General features: G+C 58.7%; 2 protein-coding genes across 5 annotated transcripts; one reads left to right on the top strand and one right to left on the bottom strand.

Moving 5' to 3' along the window:
• Positions 1-159: 159 nt before the first annotated feature.
• LOC122750826 (fukutin related protein) lies at positions 160-5,696 on the bottom strand. Of its 4 annotated transcripts, none has more exons than XM_043997653.1 (3): positions 5,665-5,696; positions 3,567-3,614; positions 160-1,845 (listed from the first exon to the last, which is right to left on the bottom strand). In XM_043997653.1, exon 3 carries the CDS (start codon positions 1,802-1,804, stop codon positions 308-310), a length of 1,497 nt encoding a protein of 498 aa, XP_043853588.1. In that variant the 5' UTR covers positions 1,805-1,845; positions 3,567-3,614; positions 5,665-5,696; the 3' UTR covers positions 160-307. The 4 variants fall into 4 exon arrangements, with proteins under 4 accessions (XP_043853588.1, XP_043853585.1, XP_043853587.1 ...); XM_043997650.1 differs by having other exon boundaries at positions 3,567-3,617; XM_043997652.1 differs by lacking the exon at positions 5,665-5,696 and adding an exon at positions 4,140-5,066 and having other exon boundaries at positions 3,567-3,617.
• STRN4 (striatin 4) lies at positions 5,263-21,489 on the top strand. Its single transcript, XM_043997648.1, has 18 exons — positions 5,263-5,532; positions 10,832-10,935; positions 12,698-12,771; positions 12,920-12,998; positions 13,411-13,590; positions 14,243-14,384; positions 15,022-15,172; positions 15,589-15,702; positions 15,952-16,067; positions 16,949-17,124; positions 17,214-17,261; positions 17,774-17,895; positions 18,261-18,431; positions 18,666-18,806; positions 19,385-19,483; positions 19,652-19,738; positions 20,162-20,400; positions 20,575-21,489. The coding sequence occupies exons 1-17, from the start codon at positions 5,263-5,265 to the stop codon at positions 20,329-20,331; spliced, it is 2,244 nt and encodes a 747-aa protein (XP_043853583.1). The 3' UTR covers positions 20,332-20,400; positions 20,575-21,489.
• Positions 21,490-22,096: the final 607 nt, after the last annotated feature.

The raw sequence follows: 22,096 nt of genomic DNA on the forward strand, positions 1-22,096 counted from the left end.
CCGGAGGGTAGAGAAGAGGGAGGGCCAAGGACTCTTGGCCCAGGGGTGCTGGAAGTAGGATTCTGAGGTCCCCACCTGCCCCGCTCCTTTCGCCCCAGGAGCAGGGGGAGAGTGCCCCCTAGTGGTCGATGGGATCTGTGAACCACACACCAGACAGTCTGGGCCAGCCCAGTAGTAGGGGGTCTTTTATTGCTCCCCTCCCCTGACCCCCAGCATTCCTGGACAGCCTCGATCCTCTCCATGCAGGCCTCGGAGCTGGTCTATGCTTCTCAAGCCTCCTGGCAGAGATGGTTCCTGGCACGGAGGATCATCCGCTGCCCGCCAGGCTCTTGAGGGCTGGATTGGGGTACTCGGGGTTCTCGATGGCCCCTGCCCCGAACTTGAGCTCCAAGAAACGGCGGTAGTTGTTGGGCGCCTGGGCCAGGAAGCCTGCAAACTGCAGGGGCACCAGGGGGTGGAGGAAGTGCTCGGGGAACTCCACGTCCTGACGGTGGTCCAGCCACGTGTCCTTGGTCATGACGCCGTTGCGGGGGTAGAAGGGCCACAGGTCGACGTGGAGGTGGTTGGTCTCACTGTACTGGACCCGGAAGAAGTCTCCCTCCACGGCCTTCTCCCACACGAAGCCCCGTTCGTCCACCACCGAGCCCACCTCTGCCCCTCGCAGCTGCTCACAGTTGGCCACATCCTCGAGGTAGATGCCAAGGTCCACGTCGTAATCCCAGGGGATGATGTCGCCGTGCCGTGCCGCTCCCAACAGGCTCCCTCCCTCCAGCCAGTAGCGCACCCGGGCAGCCTCGAGGACGCCGATGACATGCCGGGCAGTCTCCCGGAGGGCCTGCAGGCAGCAGGGGGGCGTCCAGCGGCCCTCGTAGAGGTAGGAAGGGGTGTCGCCCACCACTGTGTCAAAGCACCTGGCCGTCTCCTTGCCGCAGCCGAACCACTCCTGCCTCCCGCCCTCCCAGCTGACCAGCCGAATGCCCAGCGTCCGCAGGAGTGCGTCACGCCGGGCCCGCCCTTCCTTCTCGGCCTTCCAGCGGGCGTGGGCCGTGGCCAAGGGGGGCTGCCGGGCCGGGGCGAAGGGCAGGTCCAGGAGGCGCACCGACCAGCCTCGCACCGAGGTCTGAAGGAAGAGGCTGGTGCTCATGGGCCGGGCCAGGGGCACAGAGAGATTGAAGAGATCCCGCGTCCTGACCACCACCACCACCTCTCCGTCCAGGGCATCGCAGAAGGGCGGGTCTGGGGCCGGCCCGTAGCTGGCTGTCCACTCGCGGAGATTCACCTCCAGCGCCAGGCAGTGGGGGGGGTTGGCCGTGGCCACAGGGGCAGCCACCAGCCGGGCATGGGTGTTCTTCAGCTCTTCTGCCATGCGCTGGAGCTGCCCGGGGGACTCTGCCCTCGTCCCGTCGGGCACCAGCGCCACAAACTCCGTGTCCACATAGGTTTCGGGCTGGGAGGCGGCAGCGGGCCGATCCAGGGAAGGCTGAAGCAGTGCCAGCCGGACGTTGGGAACAGCGGGCAGGGCCAGGGGCGGGTAGGGGAGGGTGTCGGCAGCCACGACAATGGGTTGGGTGGGGTCGTGGTGCAGGAAGGAGGCCACCACCTCGGGCACAGCATTGTCAAAGGCTTCAAATTCCCGGATGAGGACAGTGACCCGAGAGTCTGGGGCTGAGTGGGGGAACCGGGGAGGCCGGGCAGCCCGGCCCCCCCGCCGACGCTGCTGCTGCAGCCGGGACACATAGAAGAAGACGAGGAGGTTGAGGGTGATCGCGGCCGCCAGCGCGACCTGGCATCGAGTGAGACGCATCTGGCTTTCGGAAGTGGGGCTAGCCCCGGGATCCTGGCAGCCTGCGTGGGTTTGGGAGGTGGGGAGAGGCAGGGAGGCCTCAGGCATGTCCTCCTGGGTTTATACCCCCCAAAACATCCCCTCCCTTCCTTCCCTATGGTGTACCCCCTCCAGGGAGCCTGTCCTTCCTGACTCCCACCCTCCCGTGTCCCAGCTGGAAGGACAGTTAAGCTCAACAAGTCAGAACCCCTCGTTTTACAGAGAAGGAAACTGAGGCTTAAGAGGGTGATGAATTCATGGCTCTACAGGCATCAAAGCTGGGTGGTCTGCTTTGAAATTCAGCACTGTTTCTGTTAGCACTATGGCGTGCTCCTCCTCTCTGTCCCTGGTGGTAAATAGCTCGGGTATTTTAGGCCTTGTCTCTTGGACAGGGTGAAGCCCTTTCCTGGCCCCCTGGCTCAGCCAGGGCCAGCCCGGAGCAGAGTGCCTGCTAGCTACAGGAAGTCTGCTTCTCTCTGTCTCTACTTTCCCTTCAGATGGATCTGTTTGGAGCCCCATATGTCCTGGGACTTCAGTTTGCCTATCTGTGGGATATGGGGAAACCCTGAGCCTCCACCTAGCCCGACTCCTGTCCCCTTTCCCTCTCTCTCTGCTCAGAGAGGCCCCCGGCTTTATATTCTGGGGCTAAGGCCCCTGGGCCCAGGAGGGTGACGGTGCCCACCCCTTAACCCCACAGGCAGGGACAAGTTCTAAGCAAGCAGCCGAATGGAGGCAGTCAGCATTCAATTTCTGGACATTTTCACACGGGGCTGCTCACAGCTCGGAGGCTCTTCTGTGACCCTTCAAGCATCAGAGAAACCTGAGCTTCTGTTCCTATTGGAGTCTTGTCTCCACGGTATCTAGAATCAGGTGGGCAGCAGTACTCAATAAACACCTGAACCTAAAGCAGGGTGTGTGGGCAATCTGGGCTCTCGTCTACCCGCCCTTCTCCCCAGCCGAGCCCATTCTGGTCCAAGCAGGCTACGCTAGCTCAAGGAAGCTTTCTGCTGCAGCCCCCCAAACAAACCCTCACCGAACCAAACAACCTCCTTTCCAGCCTTCTAATTCAATCGAGCCTGGCTAGTCACAGGACAAAGGTGAAGCGGTGCAGCACAGGGGCTAGCTCCCCGACTAGAGAGTCTGAGTTCAAATCTCCCTGCTAACCCACAGCATTCCTGTGGCTCTGGGCCTGTAAAAGGAGGGAGGCTGGGGCTGAAGACCCCCGGTGGCACTGCATTTAACCCTGTCATTTTGCTGAGGAGGAGCTGGAGACAGAGGAGGGGAAGGATCCTGTGAATGGCCTATCTATCGTCCCAAAGGTTGGCCTGCTTTAGGAGCGAGGTCTTGGGCTGGGGGGACGGCAGGAAGAACACCGAGAGGGCTTTTCTCTGGAAGGTCAGTCTAGGAGGGGAGACAAGACAGACACAGATAAGCACTGTACCTGTGTACTGCTAGATTGAGAAGGAATATTAGCTGTCATCTCCAAGGCCCTGGTGGCAATCCTACCTCTGACCCTGACTTCCTGTGTGCTCTTAGGAAAAGTCCCTTCCTTTCTCTGGGTCTCAGTTTCCCCATCTGTAAAAGGGACATTCTGGTTCTCTGATGGTCTAGGATTCTGAGAAATGAGTGTGGGCATGTGGGTGGAAGGGAAGTAACCCACCCCAGGTCCAAGTCCACCTCAGTTTTGATTCTAGCGCAGTGGGCAATCTCAAAGCCCCCCAAGGTAGGAGACCCTAGAGCTTACCTTTTTAGGAGAGAGATGTATAGAAATCCCCAAGGCTGATTGCTTTTCCTGCTAAGGGGTTAGGGAGGGAAAAAAGCCTGAATTAGATACAACTTTGGAACCCTTTTCAGGGGACTGGCATCTCACCGAATAGCAGAGCTCTACAGCTTTGCCATCTCCCCCTCCTCAGGTTTATATGGCCTACCCCAGTGAGAGGTAGAGCTGTCCCCTTGAAAGGGTCAGCGATGGTTTTCTGCCTTTCTCAAGGAGGAACAGTGAATGGGGGAGGGGAACGACTTGGCCTCTCCTTAAAAGGGGTGGAGTAACCATGGGTAACTTAGAATTCCTTCCCCCTTCTGCATCTGTCTAGATTTAGGAAAGGGGTGAGTGAAAAAGGGGGAGCCTGATGTTCAGTAACCATAGCAACCTGCTTCCCTCCTCCCAGCTGCAAACCCGTCAGCTCTCCTCCAGCACCGCATCCCATCCCTGGGTGGGCCTGGATACCTTAAAAGAGACTGAGAAGAAGGCCTGTTACCACAGCAACCATTGTTCCTAGTTAGAGCCCCCTCTGAAATCTTCTCCCCAGCCTGTTACCTGTGTGTGGTTGGAGGTGGGGGGGGGAGGAGGAGAAGCATCTTGGCAATCACCCTTTCTTGCTCGGGGCATTAGCCCACCGGGATCGAGATGTGGTGCTGGGCCTGGGTACCATGGCAGCCTGCATAGCTGGGGAGGGACTAAGCAGAAAATGTCTAGGAAGGGGCAAGATTAAGGTGACCATAGTAACAGCTCTATGGTAGTTACCATGGCAACTGGCCTATGGGAATTGTGTGTGGGGAGGGCCTTGGGGGCCAAATGAAGGCTCACTCTAGCCACTGATCCTGGACCAGGGAACCCTAAAATTTCAGGGTAGGAGGAATGGTGTAAAGGGTTTGAGGCAAGTAAATGTTGCCATGGAAACCAACCAGACTGGTTGGAGGGGGTGGGATTGTCTGGGGGTTGGGGAGGAGACTCACTGAGGCTAACAGGATTACTATGGCAACCCATAGGGAGGGGAGGGGGAGATAAGAGATTCAGGATTGGCAGTTTGGAGTACCCAGGGTGGGCAGAATAAATAGAGATGTGGTGTGGTGGGTCACCGTTGCTATAGCAACCAGCGGGGCTGCGGGGGAGGGGAGGGAAAGAGGTCCAGGGAGGGATGGGAGACAAAGTGCAGGATGGTTCCCTGTTGCTATAGCAACCACATGGGGATGGGGAGAAAGGGGTCTAAGGAGGAGCTAGAACGGGAGGGGGACGCAGAGGTGGGCCGGTTGCTGTAGCAACCAGCGGGCCAGGGTGTGTCTTGGATTGGAGGTCTGGAGGGGAAGGATGTAGAAAAGCCGGTCAGTTGCTATAGTAACTGGTGCGAGAGGCGGAGCCCGGAGCCTGAGTCTGGCAGGGGTGCTGGATAGGAGGGAGAGGGGAGGGGTGGCAAAGGGCTAGGACCAAGGGCAGCCCTCCCGGCGCGCGGCCGCCTCCCCGCGCGCCTCCCTCGGGAGCTGAAAGCGCGCGTGCGCGGGCTGGCGCGCGGCGGTAGCGGCGCGAGACTCCTCCCTCCGCCCCCCCGCAATCCTCGCGGGCTCGAGCGCGCGTGCGCGCGTGCAACCGCCGTCCGCGAGGGAGGCGCGCGGGGCAGGCGGCGGCCCGCGAGGGCGCGCGCGCGCTCCAGCCGCCGGCCTCCATGATGGAGGAGCGAGCGGCCCCCGCCGCCGCCGCCGCCGCAGCAGCAGCCGCTGCTGCCGCCGCCGCCGCCGCGACCGCCCCCGCCTGCCGCCCGCCGGCCCCCGGCCCCGCCAAAGGCGGCGGCGGCGGGGGCGGGGCCGGCGGGGGCAGCCCCGGGGCGGGCCCCGAGCCGCTGAGCCTGCCCGGCATCCTGCACTTCATCCAGCACGAGTGGGCGCGCTTCGAGGCGGAGAAGGCGCGCTGGGAGGCCGAGCGGGCCGAGCTGCAGGTGAGCCGCCGCCGCCCCCCGGCCCGACCCGCCGCCGCCGCCGCCCCCGCCCCCGCCCCCGCCGGGCGAGGACCCGCCCCCGGCCCGACCCGGCCCGCCCCCCGCCGCAGCCCCGGGCCGGGGGCCCCTCACCCGCCGCCGCCGCCGCCGCCGCCGCCGCCGCCATCTTGGAGAGCAATGGCCGCCGCCCCCCCTCCCCCGCGGGAGGGAGCGGGGAGGGGAGGGGGGAGCGGGGAGCGACCCCCCCAGCCCGGCCTCCGGCTCCTGCCGGGGAGGCCACGGGAGGGGAGGGGGGACAGCGAGAATGGTCCCCTCCCCCGCGGGAGGGAATGACCCCTCCAGCTCCGGACGGCCCCCGGCGAAGGGAAGGGATAGAGAGAAGCGGAGGGGAGAGCAGCCCCGGCCCCCGCGGGGGGGGAACCCGCTCCCCCTTTGGTCCCCGGTGCCCTTGGGCGAGAAGCGAGGGGGCGGGGGTACCCCCAGAATGGGGAGGAACCTCGGGCAGGAGACAGACTTGGGTGGCCCCTCGGGGGAAGGGAAGAGGCTCCTGCCTAGGAGGGGCGCTGGGGCGCATGGAGGGAGGGAAGGGCAGACCCTTGCGGGGGGTGGGGGGGTGGGGGGGTCAGAAGCCTGAGCCGGAGGCAAAGGGGAGGATGGGTTTCCTCCCCCAAGCTTTTAAGGACGACCCCTGCCCCCCGCCCCTCCCAAGGGCTGAAGGGGACTCCCAGATGCTCCAGGAATGAGCAGTAGTTGGGGGGCCCCTCCAGGAGGATGGGTTTTAGATTAGATGCGGGAAAAGTCGCTCTGAGGAACAAAAGGCCCCGTACCCCAGGCTGGACAGTGGCCGGGCACTGGGAGGTGGCTTTTGTTTTCAGGCCTCCATTGGCTCCTGGCGGCCGCGGCCCTTCAGCCCTGGCTCTTTCTGATTCCTGGGCTCATGGGGAAGGGAATCCCTTTTTCTGAAGATCACGCCCACGACACTTTGGAGGCGATCCCTAAGTCCTTCAACAGATCTTCTAGTGTCCCTCATTTACCATACCAGATGTCCTCCCGTTTGTCAGTGTCCCCCAAAATGTCTTCTCTCAGAATCGAAGGGGAGCATCCCCAGAATAGAAAAATCGGAAGAACTGGAGGAGGTTTCGGTTGATCCAGGACCCCTGGTATAATGGAAAAGGTGGTGATGAGAAAGGAGTATTGGCCTAGTACTGAGGGGAGAGGTGACCCTGGACCAAGCCCCCGAAATGAGATCTGGGGAAGGGTGGCTTGGGAGATGGACACAGAGATTTGAAGGAGAGAGGGGACCCGAGTAATAGCAATATGTGTAAAGCAATTCATTGTTTGTAGATACCACCTGGTGTGGGGGAAGAGTATTGGATCTGGGTTCAAGTTGGGGCTCTGCTTTGTGATCTTGAACAAATACCTTCATTCCTTTAGGCCCCAGTTTCCTTATTTTTATTTATTTATTTATTTTTTAGTGAGGCAATTGGGGTTAAGTGACTTGTCCAGGGTCACACAGCTAGTAAGTGTTAAGTGTTAAGTGTCTGAGGCCAGATTTGAAGTCAGGTCCTCCTGCCTCCAGGGCCGGTGCTCTATCCACTGCACCACCTACCCGCCCCCAGTTTCCTTATTTTTGTTTTTGTTTTTGTTTTTTTTTGCGGTGGGGGTTAAGTGACTTGCCCAAGGTCACACAGCTAGTAAGTGTCAAGTGTCTGAGGCCGGATTTGAACTCAGGAACTCCTGAATCCAGGGCCGGTGCTTTATCCACTGCACCACCTAGCCGCCCCCATCAGTTTCCTTATTTTTAAATGAGGGGGTTGAAGTACACAGTCTCTAAGGTGCCTTCCAGCTACAATCTGTGAGAGGAATGTGAGAATTAGAGACATGGGGAATGGATCCTCAGGCCATTGGGAGTGTAGATAAGGGGTAAGGGGGGGGGGCAGTTCATCCAGTGAGCACTTGGGTGCCTGCTTCCTCTTGGGCCCTGGGCTGACTGATGGGGATGGGAAGACAGAAATGAAGCAGCCCCTACCTTTAATGAACTTACATTCTAGTGGGGAGGCAATGTGTGCGCAAGAAGCCCCAAAGAATTGGGGGGGAGCAGGAGGAAGGCCGTTGGTGACACATCGGAATCCAGATGGGGCTTCTGACACCCACTGGCTGTGACCCTCAGCTGGGCAAGTCACTTCATCACTCTCTGCCTCAGTGGCCTCATCTGTAAAATGGGGATGGGAGCCCTGTCTCTCAGAGGTGGATCCCAGGAGATGGTATACGTGAAGCGCTTTGCCAGCCTGAAGGTGCCCTAAAAGTGCTGCTGCTTAGTACTTAAGGCCCCAACAATCGTGTAGACAATTTAACCATTTTAGGTGGACTTTTTTTTCCAGAGAAAAATGTTCTATTCTCCTCATGTAGGGGCTTCTGAATGGAATTCACCTTTTGGTGACAATTCACGATGACTGTCATTAAACATTTATTCAGGTTGTACAGTTGGAGTATTTGGGGCCGTTCTGCCCATGCCCTGGGGTTGGTGTTGATGGGCTTTGGTGGGTCCTTGGCCTGCTGTTGGGAGCGGGGTGCCTGCCTGGAGTATCTGTTCTCGGTTGGGGAACTAGCTGGCCCCCAAGCTTCTGAAGGTAGATGTCCCAGGTGGAGGCCCCTCTGCACCCCGTTCCTGTTGGAGGGCCCTGTTGGGGGTGCTGGGTGGTCTGGTCACTTCTGCACAGTCCCCTCACTGCCCCCCGCCCAGTGTTGGTCTGCTGCTGAGTGCTCTGTGCCCATTCACTCCTGGATTCCCTGGGCACAGAGAGGTGGGGCTGCAGCCTGAGGGGTGGTCACAGGGAGAGACATGGGTGACGCTGCAAGAGAATCAGGAGGTAGGAAGCACATGGCAGAGCAAGAGGTGCTGAGGGTCTCATTCACTGAATATAAGGCGCCTACTAGGTGCCCAGCAAGAGGCCACTGACACAGGAGGCCTCTCCCTTCATGTTGTAGATGAGGAAACTGAGGCAGAGGGTGTCACCTGACTTCCTCTGGGTCACAGGGGACAGCCTGGCTCCCTATCTTCACAGCCTGGGCTTCTTTCCACAAAAGACCATGATTGGAGAGCCCTTTGGGGGATGGGAAGATCCAGCCTGAGGCCCCATTTCATAGCTGGAATCACTCCCAGTGCCTCCACAGGCGGTCACTGAGCCCTTTCTTATTGATGGTCTGTGCTGGCCGGTCCCCCTGGGCTAGAGGAGAGGAGAGACCTTTCTTCAGGCTTATAAAGTGCTCTACGTGCATTCTCTCAATACATTCTCTCCTTTGTTTGATGCTCACAACAGCCCCTGAGAGAGCTCCTTCAGACTTCCAACTTCCTCCGAGTCACAGAGCCTGGGTGTTAAGTATTGTGTCCATCTTACAGAGGGGGAAGTTGAGATCCAGATGGCGATGTAGCTTTTCCAGGGATGCCCTCCCAGGCTTGTCTCCACTCCAAGCCCAGGCTGCATGGAGGAGATGAGGAGATGGCAGGGAGGGCAGAGGGGCCTCTTGCTTTGTCCTACCCCCTCCCTGAGCCTCAGTTTCCTCAATAAAAGGATGGGGCTGAACTAGCTGGTCTCTAGAAGTTCTGAGAACACAGGGCTAGGGAAGGGACCTGGGATCTCACTGGGACAGTGAGGAAGCTCCCTCTTCCAGTGCTGCCATCTCTGCAGTTTATCCTCTGAGAGAGCTGAGGAGAGACCCAGATGGGGGAGTGACCTGCCTAGGTCAGATGGTCAGACGTGTGTCAGAGGCAGTGTCGGAACCCAGGCTTTCCTCAGACTAAGGCCAGCTCCCCCAGCACCAGGCCCTTCCTCCTGTCACATAGGTTCTTCCAGTTCTTTCTAGTCCTCGGAGGCAATAATCCCATTAGGGTTGGGCTGGGCTGGGTTGGGTATAGCACCTGTCACTTCAGGAAAGGTGGAGGCACAGGAATGGCCTCACCCCAGATGGAAGGATTCAGAAGACAAAAGTGATGGGGTGGGGCAGCTGGATGGCGCAGTGGATAGAGCGCCGGCCCTGGATTCAGGAGTACCTGAGTTCGGATCCGGCCTCAGACACTTAGCACTTGCTGGCTGTGTGACCCTGGGCAAGTCACTTAACCCCAATTGCCCCTCAAAAAAACAAAAACAAAAACAAAAAAAAAGTGATGGGGTACTGAGCCCAGGGACCTGGGTTCAAACCCCACATCTCTGAATGTATTTCTTCTTCCTACTAAATGGGGATCAATGAATAAACAAAAATTAAGCACCTACTATGTGCCAGGCACTAGGGATGCAAAGGGGGGGAAAAATGAAAGTCCTGCTCTCCAGAAGAGACAGCAAGCGTGTGTATAAGTGCATATAAAATACAGGATTGTTTTTGGAGGGGAGGCTTCACGTGGAAGGGTTGGTGGAGCCACATTTGGAAGAAACAAGAGATTCTAAGAGTCACAAGGAAAGAGGGAGGGAAGGAGGCCACCCTGGGGGCTACTTCCCTTCCAGGGTGCTGGGGAGGCCCAGGGGATGAGGAGGGGGGGTGGTGGGATGACCGCATTTCATTGTGAATGGAGACACCAAGGGCTTTATTCACCCTGCTCTTGAGAAGAGCAAGCCTTGCTTAGTCACTAACCAGCTGGTTGTGTCCCAGACAGGAAGGAGAGAGATGAACAGCAGGAAGAGAGATTTCTCAGCTCTGACTGGGGGAGTGGGTGGGAGTGTGGGCATGAGTTCTGGAAAACTGGGACCATGTAGGGAGAGGGTGTGTGGGTGTGTGTGTGTGTGTGTGTGTGAGAGAGAGACAGACAGACAGACAGAGATCGATGTCCAGGTAGGGCCCAGCATCCCTCTTCACTTACTGTTGCCCTCCATGTTCCTCATGTTCGCCCTTGCATCAAGGCCCATGAGATCCTGTTGATCTCATGGAGGAAGGGACACAGGGGAAGGTCTCTTTCTCCTTGCCTACAGTTGTCCTTGGGGTGGGCAGACAGACTGAATTGGGAGAAAAGAGGAAGAGGAAGCCTCGGTAAGAGGTTTTCCTGCAAGACTAAAGCTACAGGGAAGGCAGTAGAGGCTTTTTCTCTTGATTTATCGTGCTTCCCCTCGCCCCCCACCCCGGCCAGGGTCGTCCCTATTCTGTGCTCGACTCAGAGGCTCTGACTCGAGGAGAAGGCACTCAGCAGAGAGATGTCAGGAGCTGGTTGCCCGATGCTCAGCCCTGTGGGTCACTTGGAGCCTGGAGTATTGCCTGGGAAGTTAGGCCCCTAACCTGGGCCCTCCCCTTTTTTCTGCTTTTCTCCTCTTAGGCCCAGGTGGCTTTTCTTCAAGGGGAGAGAAAGGGGCAGGAGAACCTTAAGACGGACCTGGTGCGGCGGATCAAAATGTTAGAGTTTGCACTGAAGCAAGAACGGTGGGTGACCTTCCCCCCACCCCCTTGCCCCACATACCCTGTGGCTCTGGGGCAGACTCTTAGAGCTGAGGGATGTGTGAGGGCTATGTCAGGGCTATGTCTGGGGCTTCCTGGGCAGGGCCATTCTGCCAGTTGGCAGAGTTTTCTTGGAGAAGTACGGAGGCCCTGTCTTGAGTATACAGGCTGGCTGGATTCATGACAGCACCAAAGCCATTGGCCCAGCTGCGGCCAGGAGCACTGGAGAGAAGACTGTAGAAGTCCGTGCTCTGAGGCTGCAGGGGACTTTGGGACCCCTCTGGCCCAACCTCTTTGTTTTTCAGAGGAACAAACTGAGGACCCCCAAGGCCAGCTGACTTGTCCAGGACAGGCCATTGAGGAAATAGGTGTTGGGGGTATAGCATTGGGGGGCAGGAGTCCCATCTGCTAATGCTGACGTTCCTGTGGGAGAGTCCTCACTTAGAAAGTGATGGGCTGTGGTCTAGGGGACTCTTCAAGCCTTTTGCAATTCTGGATTCCTCCACCCCATCATGAGCCTCTTACAGTGGTTGTCCCACCTCCTGGGAGGGGGAGCCTGTTTTCCCCAGAGGCAGCCTGTGCCCCTTGTGGACACCTTTAATTGCAAGGAAGATTTTCTTCACATTGACCTGAAGTCAACCTCTCCATGGCACCCAAGCGCTGCCCTTGGATCTGCCCCGGGCTGTGTAGCTTGGCCTTGGCAGCTCTTGCACTCTGTGAAGGCAGCGGCCCTCCAAAGTCATCACTTGTCCAGGTCCGGCCTCCTCATGTCCTGTCTCTGGAGGGTCCCTCCCATGGCAGGGCCGCCGGCATTACTGACACACTCTTTGGTCTGGCCCAGGCTGAAGCCCCTTTGAGGGCGGGGAGCAGGAGGCTTGGATTGAAGGGCCCTCGAGGCCATGTTCTATAGGGGAATGGACATGACCTGTCCAGGGGCTGGAGCCAGATTGCAGCTGAGACTCCCCAGCAGCATGGCCCTCATCCCCTCACTCTGCCTGGCGGGCTCAGCAGCCCACTCTGCTCTCTTGGGAGGAAGGGAGGCTGCTGCCGGGGGAGCCGAGACTGTTGGCGCCTGCCTAGACCGGACATTGGCCCAAAGAGGCAGGCAGGCCAGGTAGTTCAGTGGGAAGGTCCTGGCCCCAGCCCTGTCACGAATGTCCCAAGTGACCTTGGAGATGGAGCTGGACTCTCTTTACCTCCTCTATGTCCTGCTTCCCTTGGGCAGGCAGCCTGGGGAAGCCCAGGGATGGCTGGACGTATGGCAAATGAAATGTCAAAGAAGTGATGAATAGGGAAATAAGGTAGAAGTTATTTCTCTGCAAGGTCATAGAACCCCTGAAATCAGTCCATGGCACTGCAGGTTAAAACTTCTTGTCTGGACTAGACGTCCTCATTTTACTTTGGGGAAAACTAAAGCCCAGAGAAGTCTTGGGACTTGTCCAAGGTCACACAGCAAGCGCAGCTGGGCTGAGCCCAGGGCCTTGGGTGCGACAGCTGGTATTTTTTCCACTGTGTGTCTGTCTCCCAGCAGCTTGGGCCCAGCTCCCCCAGGCCCCTCCCAGCTCTCAAATCTCAGTTAGTCCAGCAGTTCTCAGATGCTTTGTTGTCAGGACCCCTTTATACTCTTACATATTATGGAGGACCCTGCCCCCAAGGGCTTTTGTTTTTGTGGGTTATAGTGATATTTGCCATATTAGAGTCAGTGTGTGTGCTGGTACCTCTTGCTGACACACTTCTTTTCTTTCAGAGCCAAGTATCACAAACTGAAGTTCGGGACGGAACCAAACCAAGGAGAGAAGAAGTCAGACATGCTGGAGCAAGGTGTGAGGAGCCGACTCCTGGGTGGAGCTGGAGGGAGGGAGATTGGCAGGGGAGGGGGGGGTGTCAGGGGCTCCTTCCCAATCCCTGCCCCTCTGGCTGGCCTGGCCACTGCCCAGGGGCCACCACCTTAGTCTCTTTCTCTGGTCAGTGCCCAACGGGCCTGTGGAGCCGGTCTCCTTGGAAAGCAGTCAGCTGGTATGGAAGGAAGGCCGGCAGCTACTCCGACAGTAAGTGTCTCTTGGGGCGGGTGGGAAGGCCTCTGAGGGGCAGTGTGATGATACTTCTGTCCCTCCCAGCCCCATCTGAAAGACTTTGGGGATTGTTAGTGGTAAATCCAGAGGGTCTCCCCCAACTACCTATCATCCTTAGGGCCTACTGCTTTGAAAGCCAGGCAGCTCCCACTGATCCTGCCTTTTGGGCAGAAAGGAGAGAGGGTTCTGGGGGGAGGGAGGAGTTAGCAGCCCTTGCATTTGGCTTGAAAGCTGAGGGCCCTTTCCCGGGAGGTGCCTCTTGCTTGAGCAGAGGGCGCCCTTCCCCCCCCCCCCCCCCCCCCCCCCCCCCCCGTCACCCTCCCCTCCTTGGCTTTGTCTCAGCTCCAGAGCTTCTGGGCCTTGAAGAGGTTTTTTTCTTTCCTCAAAGGTACCTGGAGGAGGTGGGCTACACAGATACCATCTTGGACATGCGCTCAAAGCGCGTGCGCTCGCTGCTGGGCCGCTCTGTAGAGCTGAACGGTGTGGCGGAGCCAGGCGATGGTGGCCCTGGGGGGCTTCCCTCAGGGGAGTCAGTGCTGGCAAAGCAGATTGAGGAGCAGATCAAGAGGTGAGCGCCCCCAGCTCTGTTCTTCTGGCTTGATTTTGGCCTGGGTCAGGCCTTTCCTGTCTGGCAGCCCGGAATCCCATTCCCGCCTCCTTTCCAAAGCTGATTGCCGGTCATACCACACTTCTGACATCCAACAGGAGGGAAGCGTCCACTAAGCACCTGCCATGTGCCGGCATCTACTAGGCACCTGCTGTGTGCCTCGCTTGCTCTCCGTGTTTCTGTGGGTGTGTTTGAATTTCTGGATTTGCCATCTGTCACAAAAGGGGATCAAGGGCCCTCCGCTCACAGCATCAGACAAGCTGGCAGGCCGTGTTTCAGTGTGGGCCTCAGACCTGTCAAGCCCAGCCGGGGCTAACTGTTCTGTCCTGCTGGGAGCATTGTCCAGCAGCTTTCCTGGGTCACTCCTCCTGGGATGTGCCCCATCAGGGTTTTAGCAGCCAGGCTTAGGGTACCCCCCCCGCCCCAGCAGGTCATCAGAAGGATGGGTCTGGCTTGGGAAGTGGTTGGTGGCTGGGGAGAGGGGCTGGGCGGCCCTCCCTCGTGGCTCAGGTTTGGGGAGGTTACAGCCTGAGGTCATTGGGTGAGAGCCCAGCCTGTGGCTCTCTTGGACTCCTGGGGGACCCCCTGCTTTCCTCCCTCACATCTTGGGCAGGAACGCTGCGGGGAAGGAAGGCGCAGAGAGGCTGGGCGGCTCAGTGTTGGAAAAGATCCCGTTCCTGCAGAATTGTGAGGACGAAGATAGCGACGAGGAGGAGGAGCTGGAGAGCTTGCAGCCCAAGAAGCAGCGGGTCAAGGTGGGGCTAGCTCCTGGCAGGGCTGCTGCCCAAGCGGTGAGCCTCCTGCTGAGCAGGTGGAGCCAGGCCTGGCCTGCTCTGGGGCTCCCTTGAGTGTGGCCCTGCAAAGATACAGAAGGAGCAGTCTGTGTGCAGGAGGTGAGGACAGAGGAGGAGGGAGATGGCAGGTGGGGCTGTCCCCTCAGCGCCAGGGCCCTGATTCAAGTCTTGGCTTTTCTGCTGGCCAGCTTTGTGGCCATGAGCAGACTACATCTGCATTCTCTGAGGAATAAGGAACCCTGACTTAGAAGCTGGTAGGGATGGGGGGAGGTGCAGGTCTTTCAATTCCAGTCTTCCAGTGTTCTGTGGTTGGTATGTTTGACTGAGAGCAGGAGTAGATAAGGCTGGGCCAGTGGGTTTAAACCAAAAGGGCCTTGAATGCCAGGCTCAGGATCAGACCTGACTGTGTGTGATGGGGAGGCCACTGTAGGTCTGTAAAAAGTGTGTTTGTTAGCGAGAGGAGTCTGGGAGCTTGTACAAGACCTGCCTAATCAGCTGTGAGGGGCTTGAAAGCGGGTCGTCCTTAGCTGATGGGGGGACAGCTGACAGGTGGCTACGGCTCCTATCAGCCCCTGATTTTCTGCTTCTGTTCCCTCAGTTATCATCTAAGCCCCTGGTACCAGAAATGGACGAGGAGGAAGATGATGAAGACTCTGAGGATGCCATCAACGAGTTTGACTTTCTGGGCTCCGGGGAGGACGGGGAAGGGCCTGCTGACGCCCGGCGCTCTGGGGACGGCACTGAGCTGGGTAAGGGGCGGGGGCGCTCTCCGGAGGATGTAAGCCCTGGCCTAGCAGCATCTCTCCTGTCCCAGCTTCAGCTGCTTCCTGCCCTGGGCAGGCAGGCTTCCTGAAGGGATGTCCCTCTAGAGACCTGTGGTCTTTGAAGAGGAGGAGGCCCTGAGGAAGCCTGCAGGCTCGACCTCTGCCCTTGGGGGGAGGCCTAAAGGAGAGGGAGAGAGCTACGGTCCAGGCCTTCCCAAGCCGAGAAAAGCAGGAGGGCCCTCTTCTCCCTCACTCCTGGCTTGGTGACACGCCCATCCCCCCAGCTCTGCCTCTGCTTCTGGGGGGCCCTAGGGAGTGGGGTAGGTAGATGAGCTCACGTTTCTGCCTTCTCCCTGGAGAGGGGAGTGGCAGCTCACCCTCTGTCATCCTCCTTTTCCTAGAGAGTCGGCGGGTGAAGCTGCAGGGCATGTTGGCTGACCTTCGGGACGTGGATGGGCTGCCCCCAAAAGGAACTGGGCCCCCCCCTGGCACGCCGCAGCCTCGGCCCCATGACGGTGAGGATCCTGGGCCCCTGAGGCCCAGCCGGCCAAGTGGGACCAGCACCAGGGGAGGAGGGGGTTAGAGCTGGGAGTTCATCGGCAGTCAGATTTTGTGCTTGGGGTGGTAGTGAGCTCCGCCACAGGCAGGCGGGTCAGTGATCAGAGGGGCTTGCTGGGGGTTGGGTTGGAGAGGCAGCACCAGGCAGCAGGAAGGGTCTGTGAGTGCTGGCTCCAGGCCCACGCTGAGCCAGCTCTGCTCCCCAGGGTCCCTTGGTTTCTCCTCGGACGTCTTCATCATGGACACTATTGGGGGTGGCGAGGTGAGCCTAGGGGACTTGGCCGACCTCACCGTCAGCAACGACAATGACCTCAGCTGTGATGTGAGTGGGGGGCACCCTGGGGCTTAACAGACATGGGGTGGCCCTTTCTAAAAGAGGGGGGACCTAGTCCTGAGATGCGTCCGGCCATTTAGGGCCCGTGTGACCCTGGGTGCGTCATCCCTCCTCTGCCTCAGTTTGGTCGCCTGTAAGATGAGGGGGCTAGATTGTTTGCACTGTATTGGGAGGAGATGGCCCCTCAGTGGCAAGCAGGCAGGAGCCTGGAGCCAGTTGAATGAGATGGCCGAGTCAGGACAGGCAGGGAGTGAGTGCGCCATCCCAGAGCGAAGCGCTGATTTTTCTGCAGTGAGCTCCCTGTTTCTGGAGACCTTTGGAGAAGCCTGGCAGAGATGCTTAGGGGAGGGGGGTGGTTTTCACTCTGGTCCCTGAGCGTGATTTGCAAAGATTGTGGTAAGTGATAACGGTTTCAAAAGAATCAGTTTCCCCGAATCTGGCTGCTGGATCACTTGAGTTTGGGGGAGTCTGAGCTGTATGGAGCACAGCCCATGGGGTGTCTGCACTCAGCCTGGCCCCATGTGGGGAGGAGAGAGGAGCAGGTCTGGGCCACTGAGGTGGAGCAGCAGCTCAAAGCCTCTATCCCTCCAAGACTGGGGGGGTGCTGCTGCACTTCGAGGCCCAGGCTCCCCCAGATAGCGTGCATATATGTGGGTGTGGTTTCCTTTGTGATCTTCTCTTCTACAACCATCTGAGGAGGGGCCCAGAGGGGCCCACCCACAGTCAAGGAGGAGGAGGGGCTTGGAGGGTCCTGGGGCTTCCCTGGGTCCCAGGTGGCTTGGCAGCTGTTGGACACCCCCTGGAGGTATGAAAGAAGGGGGTGTGGAGGGCGGCACAGAGGGACTCCTTGTCCTCCCTTCTCCCCCTAGCTCTCCGACAGCAAAGATGCCTTCAAGAAGACCTGGAACCCCAAGTTTACCCTCCGCTCCCACTATGACGGCATCCGCTCTCTGGCCTTCCATCACAGTGAGTCGGCGCTGCTCACGGCCTCAGAAGACGGCACCCTGAAACTTTGGAACCTACAGAAGACTGTGGCGGCCAAGAAGTGAGTGGGGGCCAGGGGTCCTGGAGGGTGAAGGCGGCGGGAGCGCCACGACGCATCCACCGACACCCCACGGCCTTTCTTCCCTGCAGGAACGCTGCTCTGGACGTGGAGCCCATCCACGCCTTCCGGGCCCACAGGTGAGCAAAGGGAGGCCTGACCTCCCCTCTGAAAGCCCAGGTCTTAGAAGCTTTTCAAAGCAGGTTTGCTGTGTGGTCACTAGGGGGCACCACGGTGCCCAGAGTGCTGGACCCAGAGTGGGGCAGCCCAGGATCCACCGGCTTCAGACCTTCATGAGGAGCTTTGGGACCCTGGGCTGCTGCCTCGGTCTCCTGTCAAATGGGGATCTCCCTCCCAGAGCTGTTGGGAGGGTCGGATGAGGGGGTTAGTAAAGTGTTTGGCGCTTTCTCCACGTGAGCTAGAGATCAGAGGAAGTGCTTTGGCCAAAGTCATTCATACCAGACCAGAATAGCGAACCCTGGTGAGAGGATAGACTGTCACCAGAGGGCCAGGTCAGCCCAGCCTAGCCTGGCATTGTGTCTGACTTCTTGCGGCCATAGCAGGAAGGCAGCCTTGGGGCTCAGCACCTTGACTCTGAGGGTGGCCTGGGGCTGGCTCCCTGCTCCCCTCTTCCCATCCTTCCACTCTCCAGGGGCCCGGTGTTGGCAGTGGCCATGGGTAGCCACAGTGAGCACTGCTACAGTGGGGGAGCGGATGCCCGCATCCACTGCTGGAGGATCCCAGACCTCAACACGGACCCTTATGATGGCTACGGTGAGAGTGGCCCTTCCCGGGTTCTGTGGGTGCTTGTGGCTCGCTTCTCTTCTCCCTTGGGGTAAATGGGCTCCGCCTTACATTGCCTTATGCCCCCAAAGCCCCTTCTTGGTGACTCCGCTCCAGGTTATGGATTATCGAAGCCCCTAATGTATACTGTTCTTTCTAAGACCAGAGTCAGTCTCTGAAAGCCTTGGAGGCCTGACCAGCCATAGGCAGAGGCAATGGCACGTCGTGCTGCCTTCAGGGACCCTCCCCTGCCTCCCCTTTCAGCCAGAGCCCTCCATCACTGACTGGGAGGAGCAGAGGAGTCCAGCCTTCAGACCCTCTGACATTGGCATTTTCTCCTTGTGGGTTGGGCCTAGACCCCGGTGTGCTGAGCAGTGTCCTGGAGGGCCACGGGGATGCTGTGTGGGGCCTGGCCTTCAGCCCCACGTCACACCGTCTGGCCTCGTGTTCTGCGGATGGCACCATTCGTATCTGGGACCCAAGCAGCAACAACCCCGCTTGCCTGTGCACGTTCCACACAGCTGGCGGTGAGTGGGGTGAAAAGTGGGGGGAACGGGAGAGCCCTGGGGATCTAAGCCTCAAGTCGAGGTTCCAGCCTCAGTCTGTCTGCCTCCCTTCCCTCCGTGGCTTCTGGTCCTTCCCCCTTGTGGTGTTCTCCAGGGCTTGAGCCCGGGTTCCAGCCCTGCGTTCCTGGGCCTTGGGCTGCTGGGGGTGTGGGGGGATGTGGCCACACAGCTTTCTGCCTCTCTTGCCTTGGACAGAACATGGAATCCCCACCTCTGTGGCCTTCACCAGCACAGAGCCAGCCCAGGCCGTCGCTTCCTTCCGCTCTGGTGACACGGTCCTCTACAATATAGAGACTGGCTGCGCCCTTCTCACGCTGGAGTCCCGAGGGAGCAGTGGTGAGCAGGAGGCCCCGGGGCCTCCAGGGTGGGTGGAGAGACTTTTCTGACTCTGTTCCCTCCCACTTTGAACTGGTAGCCTGAGAGGGAAGGTCGGGCCCTTGACCTTGGAAGAGCCAAACTTCATTGAGCAGAATTGCAGAATGGCGCAGTTGGAAGGGATTCTGGGGTAGAATACTGGATCCGTGTGCTTTAGGTGTTTTATCTTATTGGGTAAAACCCTCCCCCTAGGAGGAAGGGATTGTTCCTATCTCCATTTGACAGATGGGAAAACTGAGGCAGGCCAAGCACCGTGCCTGCAGTAAGCCTAGGAGGAAGTGTCTGGAGCTGGATTCCAGTTCTGCTGGGTCATACTGAATGTCAATCCACATTCAGTGCACAGTTAACAACTGTGCATGCTCTGTTGTAGAGATTGCTGGATGGGGAAACTGCCTTAGAATACCCATACCTCCCATTTTACAGATTGGGAAAGCTGAGGGCCAATGTTGGGAAGTGACAGAATACAGACAGGGGTGAGGTCGGTTGGTCTATCTCTAATACTGCTCTTTTTTGTTCTTCACTCGCTCTGCTCCTTTTAGGTCCCACACAGATCAACCAGGTGGTGAGCCACCCCAACCAGCCCCTTACCATCACTGCCCACGACGACAGAGGCATCCGATTTCTGGACAATAGGACAGGTAGGAATAGATGGCACGTCCTGATAGCACTCCCACCTCCTTTCCTACCACCTTTCCTGGCCTGACGCTGAGACAGGTATACAGACAGGGAGGTGAGTCTCACAGATCCTGCGGGTTAGTTCTATGGGATGCAGACCCACACTTGTACCTGCCCTCTTACCTGGACAGGTAAATCTGTGCATTCGATGGTTGCTCACCTCGATGCTGTGACCTGCCTGGCTGTCGACCCGAATGGTGTGTTCCTGATGTCTGGAAGTAAGTTGTCTGCTTCTCTGCCCCCCAGATCCTCCCCGTCCTGGGAAGCAGGCCAGCAGGCTCGAGGGGAGTAGTGCGAGCAGCCTGGCCAGGACACGGGGGTCATTTGGGGCTTAGGGAGAAGGTTTGCTAAGTAGAACAGAGTGTGTGTGTGTGGGGGGGGGCAGTGTTGCCGCTGCTGCTGCCCCTGCCACCCCACTGATGAGACATCCTTGAGAGCACAAGGCTTTGGTCCAGGGGAATCTGGGAAGGCCCTGAGCAAAGTTAGGGAGGGAGGGAGGGAGGGAGCTGGGTCCCAGGAGGCTCAGAGAAGACAGAGAGTGGAGATGGTAGCAAGGGGAGATGCCCTTGGGGGCTAGATGGCACTGAGGAGGGGGAGGCCAGGAAGGAAGCTGAAACTGGGCCATGGTTCCTTCCCCCAAGGCCACGACTGCTCCCTGCGCCTGTGGAGCCTGGACAATAAGACGTGCGTGCAGGAGATCACAGCACACCGCAAGAAGCACGAGGAAGCCATTCACGCCGTGGCCTGCCACCCCAGCAAGGCGCTCATTGCAAGCGCCGGGGCCGATGCCCTGGCCAAGGTGTTTGTATGACGCCCGGTCTCACGCCCCGCCACCTCCCCCTCTTGAGGAAGGGCGGGGTGGGGCGCGTGGTCCCCAAAGGTGAGTGGCTGGGCTTCAGGTCCCCGCCAGTACAGTTTGGGGGGTGGGCAGGGGCAACTCAGCTTAAGGTTCCTTTGGTTTTAATGTGGCTGGCAGAGGTGGTGGCGGGCTGTCTTTGGGGTGCTGCTCGGTCTCCAGTTAGCTCTGCCCAACCATGGGTCTCCTGTTTTCCAGACGGTGATTTTCTCCACTCCATGTCTGGTCTGGGGGAACAAGACGCCTCTGCTCCCTGAGCCTCATGGTGCTAGCAGCCTGTGGGGCTGGCCTTCTCCTGTCACCTTCCCCATTTCTATTGGGGTTGAAGATGGGAGCCATTCTCTCCAGCCAGCAGGGACCTGATGCTTCCCCACCCTGTCAGGGATTTGCTCCTTTTCTCCCCTCTCCTCCCCACTGGGGCCTGGTCCTTTGGTCTTTGGGCCACAGTAATAGGGTTGGACGTGGGGCTGTGGAGCCGGACCAGAGACATCAGGGAGGTGCTCCGAGGGAGACACGTGGGAACACTTTTCTGCCCACGTACTCCCTTGGCCTATAGACACTTTGGAGGAAGGAATGGCGGGCGTGTAGAGGAAGGGTTGGGGGAGACCAGGATCCCATTCTTGGGTCACCACAGCTTGCCCCTAGTGCTGCCCTGCCCCTCTCTCCAAGCATAGAAACACACACTGCAGACACTAGCTCCTTCCATAAACCAGAAGCGTTGACTGCCTAGGGGGACTATCCCTGCCTAGATGGGGGCGCCCCTGGGGCCAGGGACCCATGAGGGAGGAGCGTTGGGGTGGGGGGTGTTGAATCCCTTCTTTCCCCCTCTAGCCCCTTTTTCACACTGTATATTCTGTATAAATCAATACAATTTTAAATGGAAGCCCAGATCTGCCCTCCCCCCTGCTCCCCAGATGCCCCCCTTTGGTTGTTATCACTGTGTGATAGTCTCTGTCGGTCTGTCCCCTGTCCCTAGTCAGGGTTCCTAAGCTTCTCTTTGTATATTTATTTCACTCTCAATTTCAGCTCTACCCTAATCCTTGATCCACTCTTCTTCTTGCCTTCCCCCATTGTATGTGAAAATCTGTCTCAATAAAACCTTTGGAATAAGAACTGGGCACCTTTGGCTTTGGGTTGAGGGCCTGGGATTTGGGGGGGAGGGCACCCCTGGGTGAGGAGTGTGGGGTCAGAGTTGAACGGGAGAAGGTGCACCTGGAGGGAGGTGTTTGTAACTTGGGGGAGGGAGGAAGTAGAGTCAAGGAACCCTATCTCCCCTGCCTGCTGGCCTCCCCCCTTGGGACATCACCAGCTCTCTTTCCAGAGTTGGGGGAGTGGTCACTTCTCATTAGCCTGCCTCCCCAGCCCTTCCTCCAAGGCCCCTGGGAGAATGGCCCTCCTGGGCTGGCTCCCAGGGCGGTGAGGGCTCAAGGACCCACAGCTATCTTAGGTACCATCTAGTCCCTCATTGTGCAGATAGAAGAGAGATCCAAAGGCGTGGAGGAACCGGCTTTAGAACTGCTCCAGATCTGTGCCTGTGTCTCAGTGTGGGGAGGGGGTGGGCCTCCATCTGGGAGAATCGTGAACAATATGGAGCCCCCAGGCCACTTTGGGGTAGATCGATAGGGCTTCTGCCCGCACCGAGCTCGAGCGCGCCCCCCCCCCCAGTCCCCCAGGTGGTGGTTTGGGTTTCAGCTTGAAGCCTTAGACTTCCTTCCCTTGG

This window comes from Dromiciops gliroides, chromosome 3 (assembly GCF_019393635.1).
Source record: "Dromiciops gliroides isolate mDroGli1 chromosome 3, mDroGli1.pri, whole genome shotgun sequence".
Taxonomy (NCBI): Eukaryota; Metazoa; Chordata; class Mammalia; order Microbiotheria; family Microbiotheriidae; genus Dromiciops; species Dromiciops gliroides.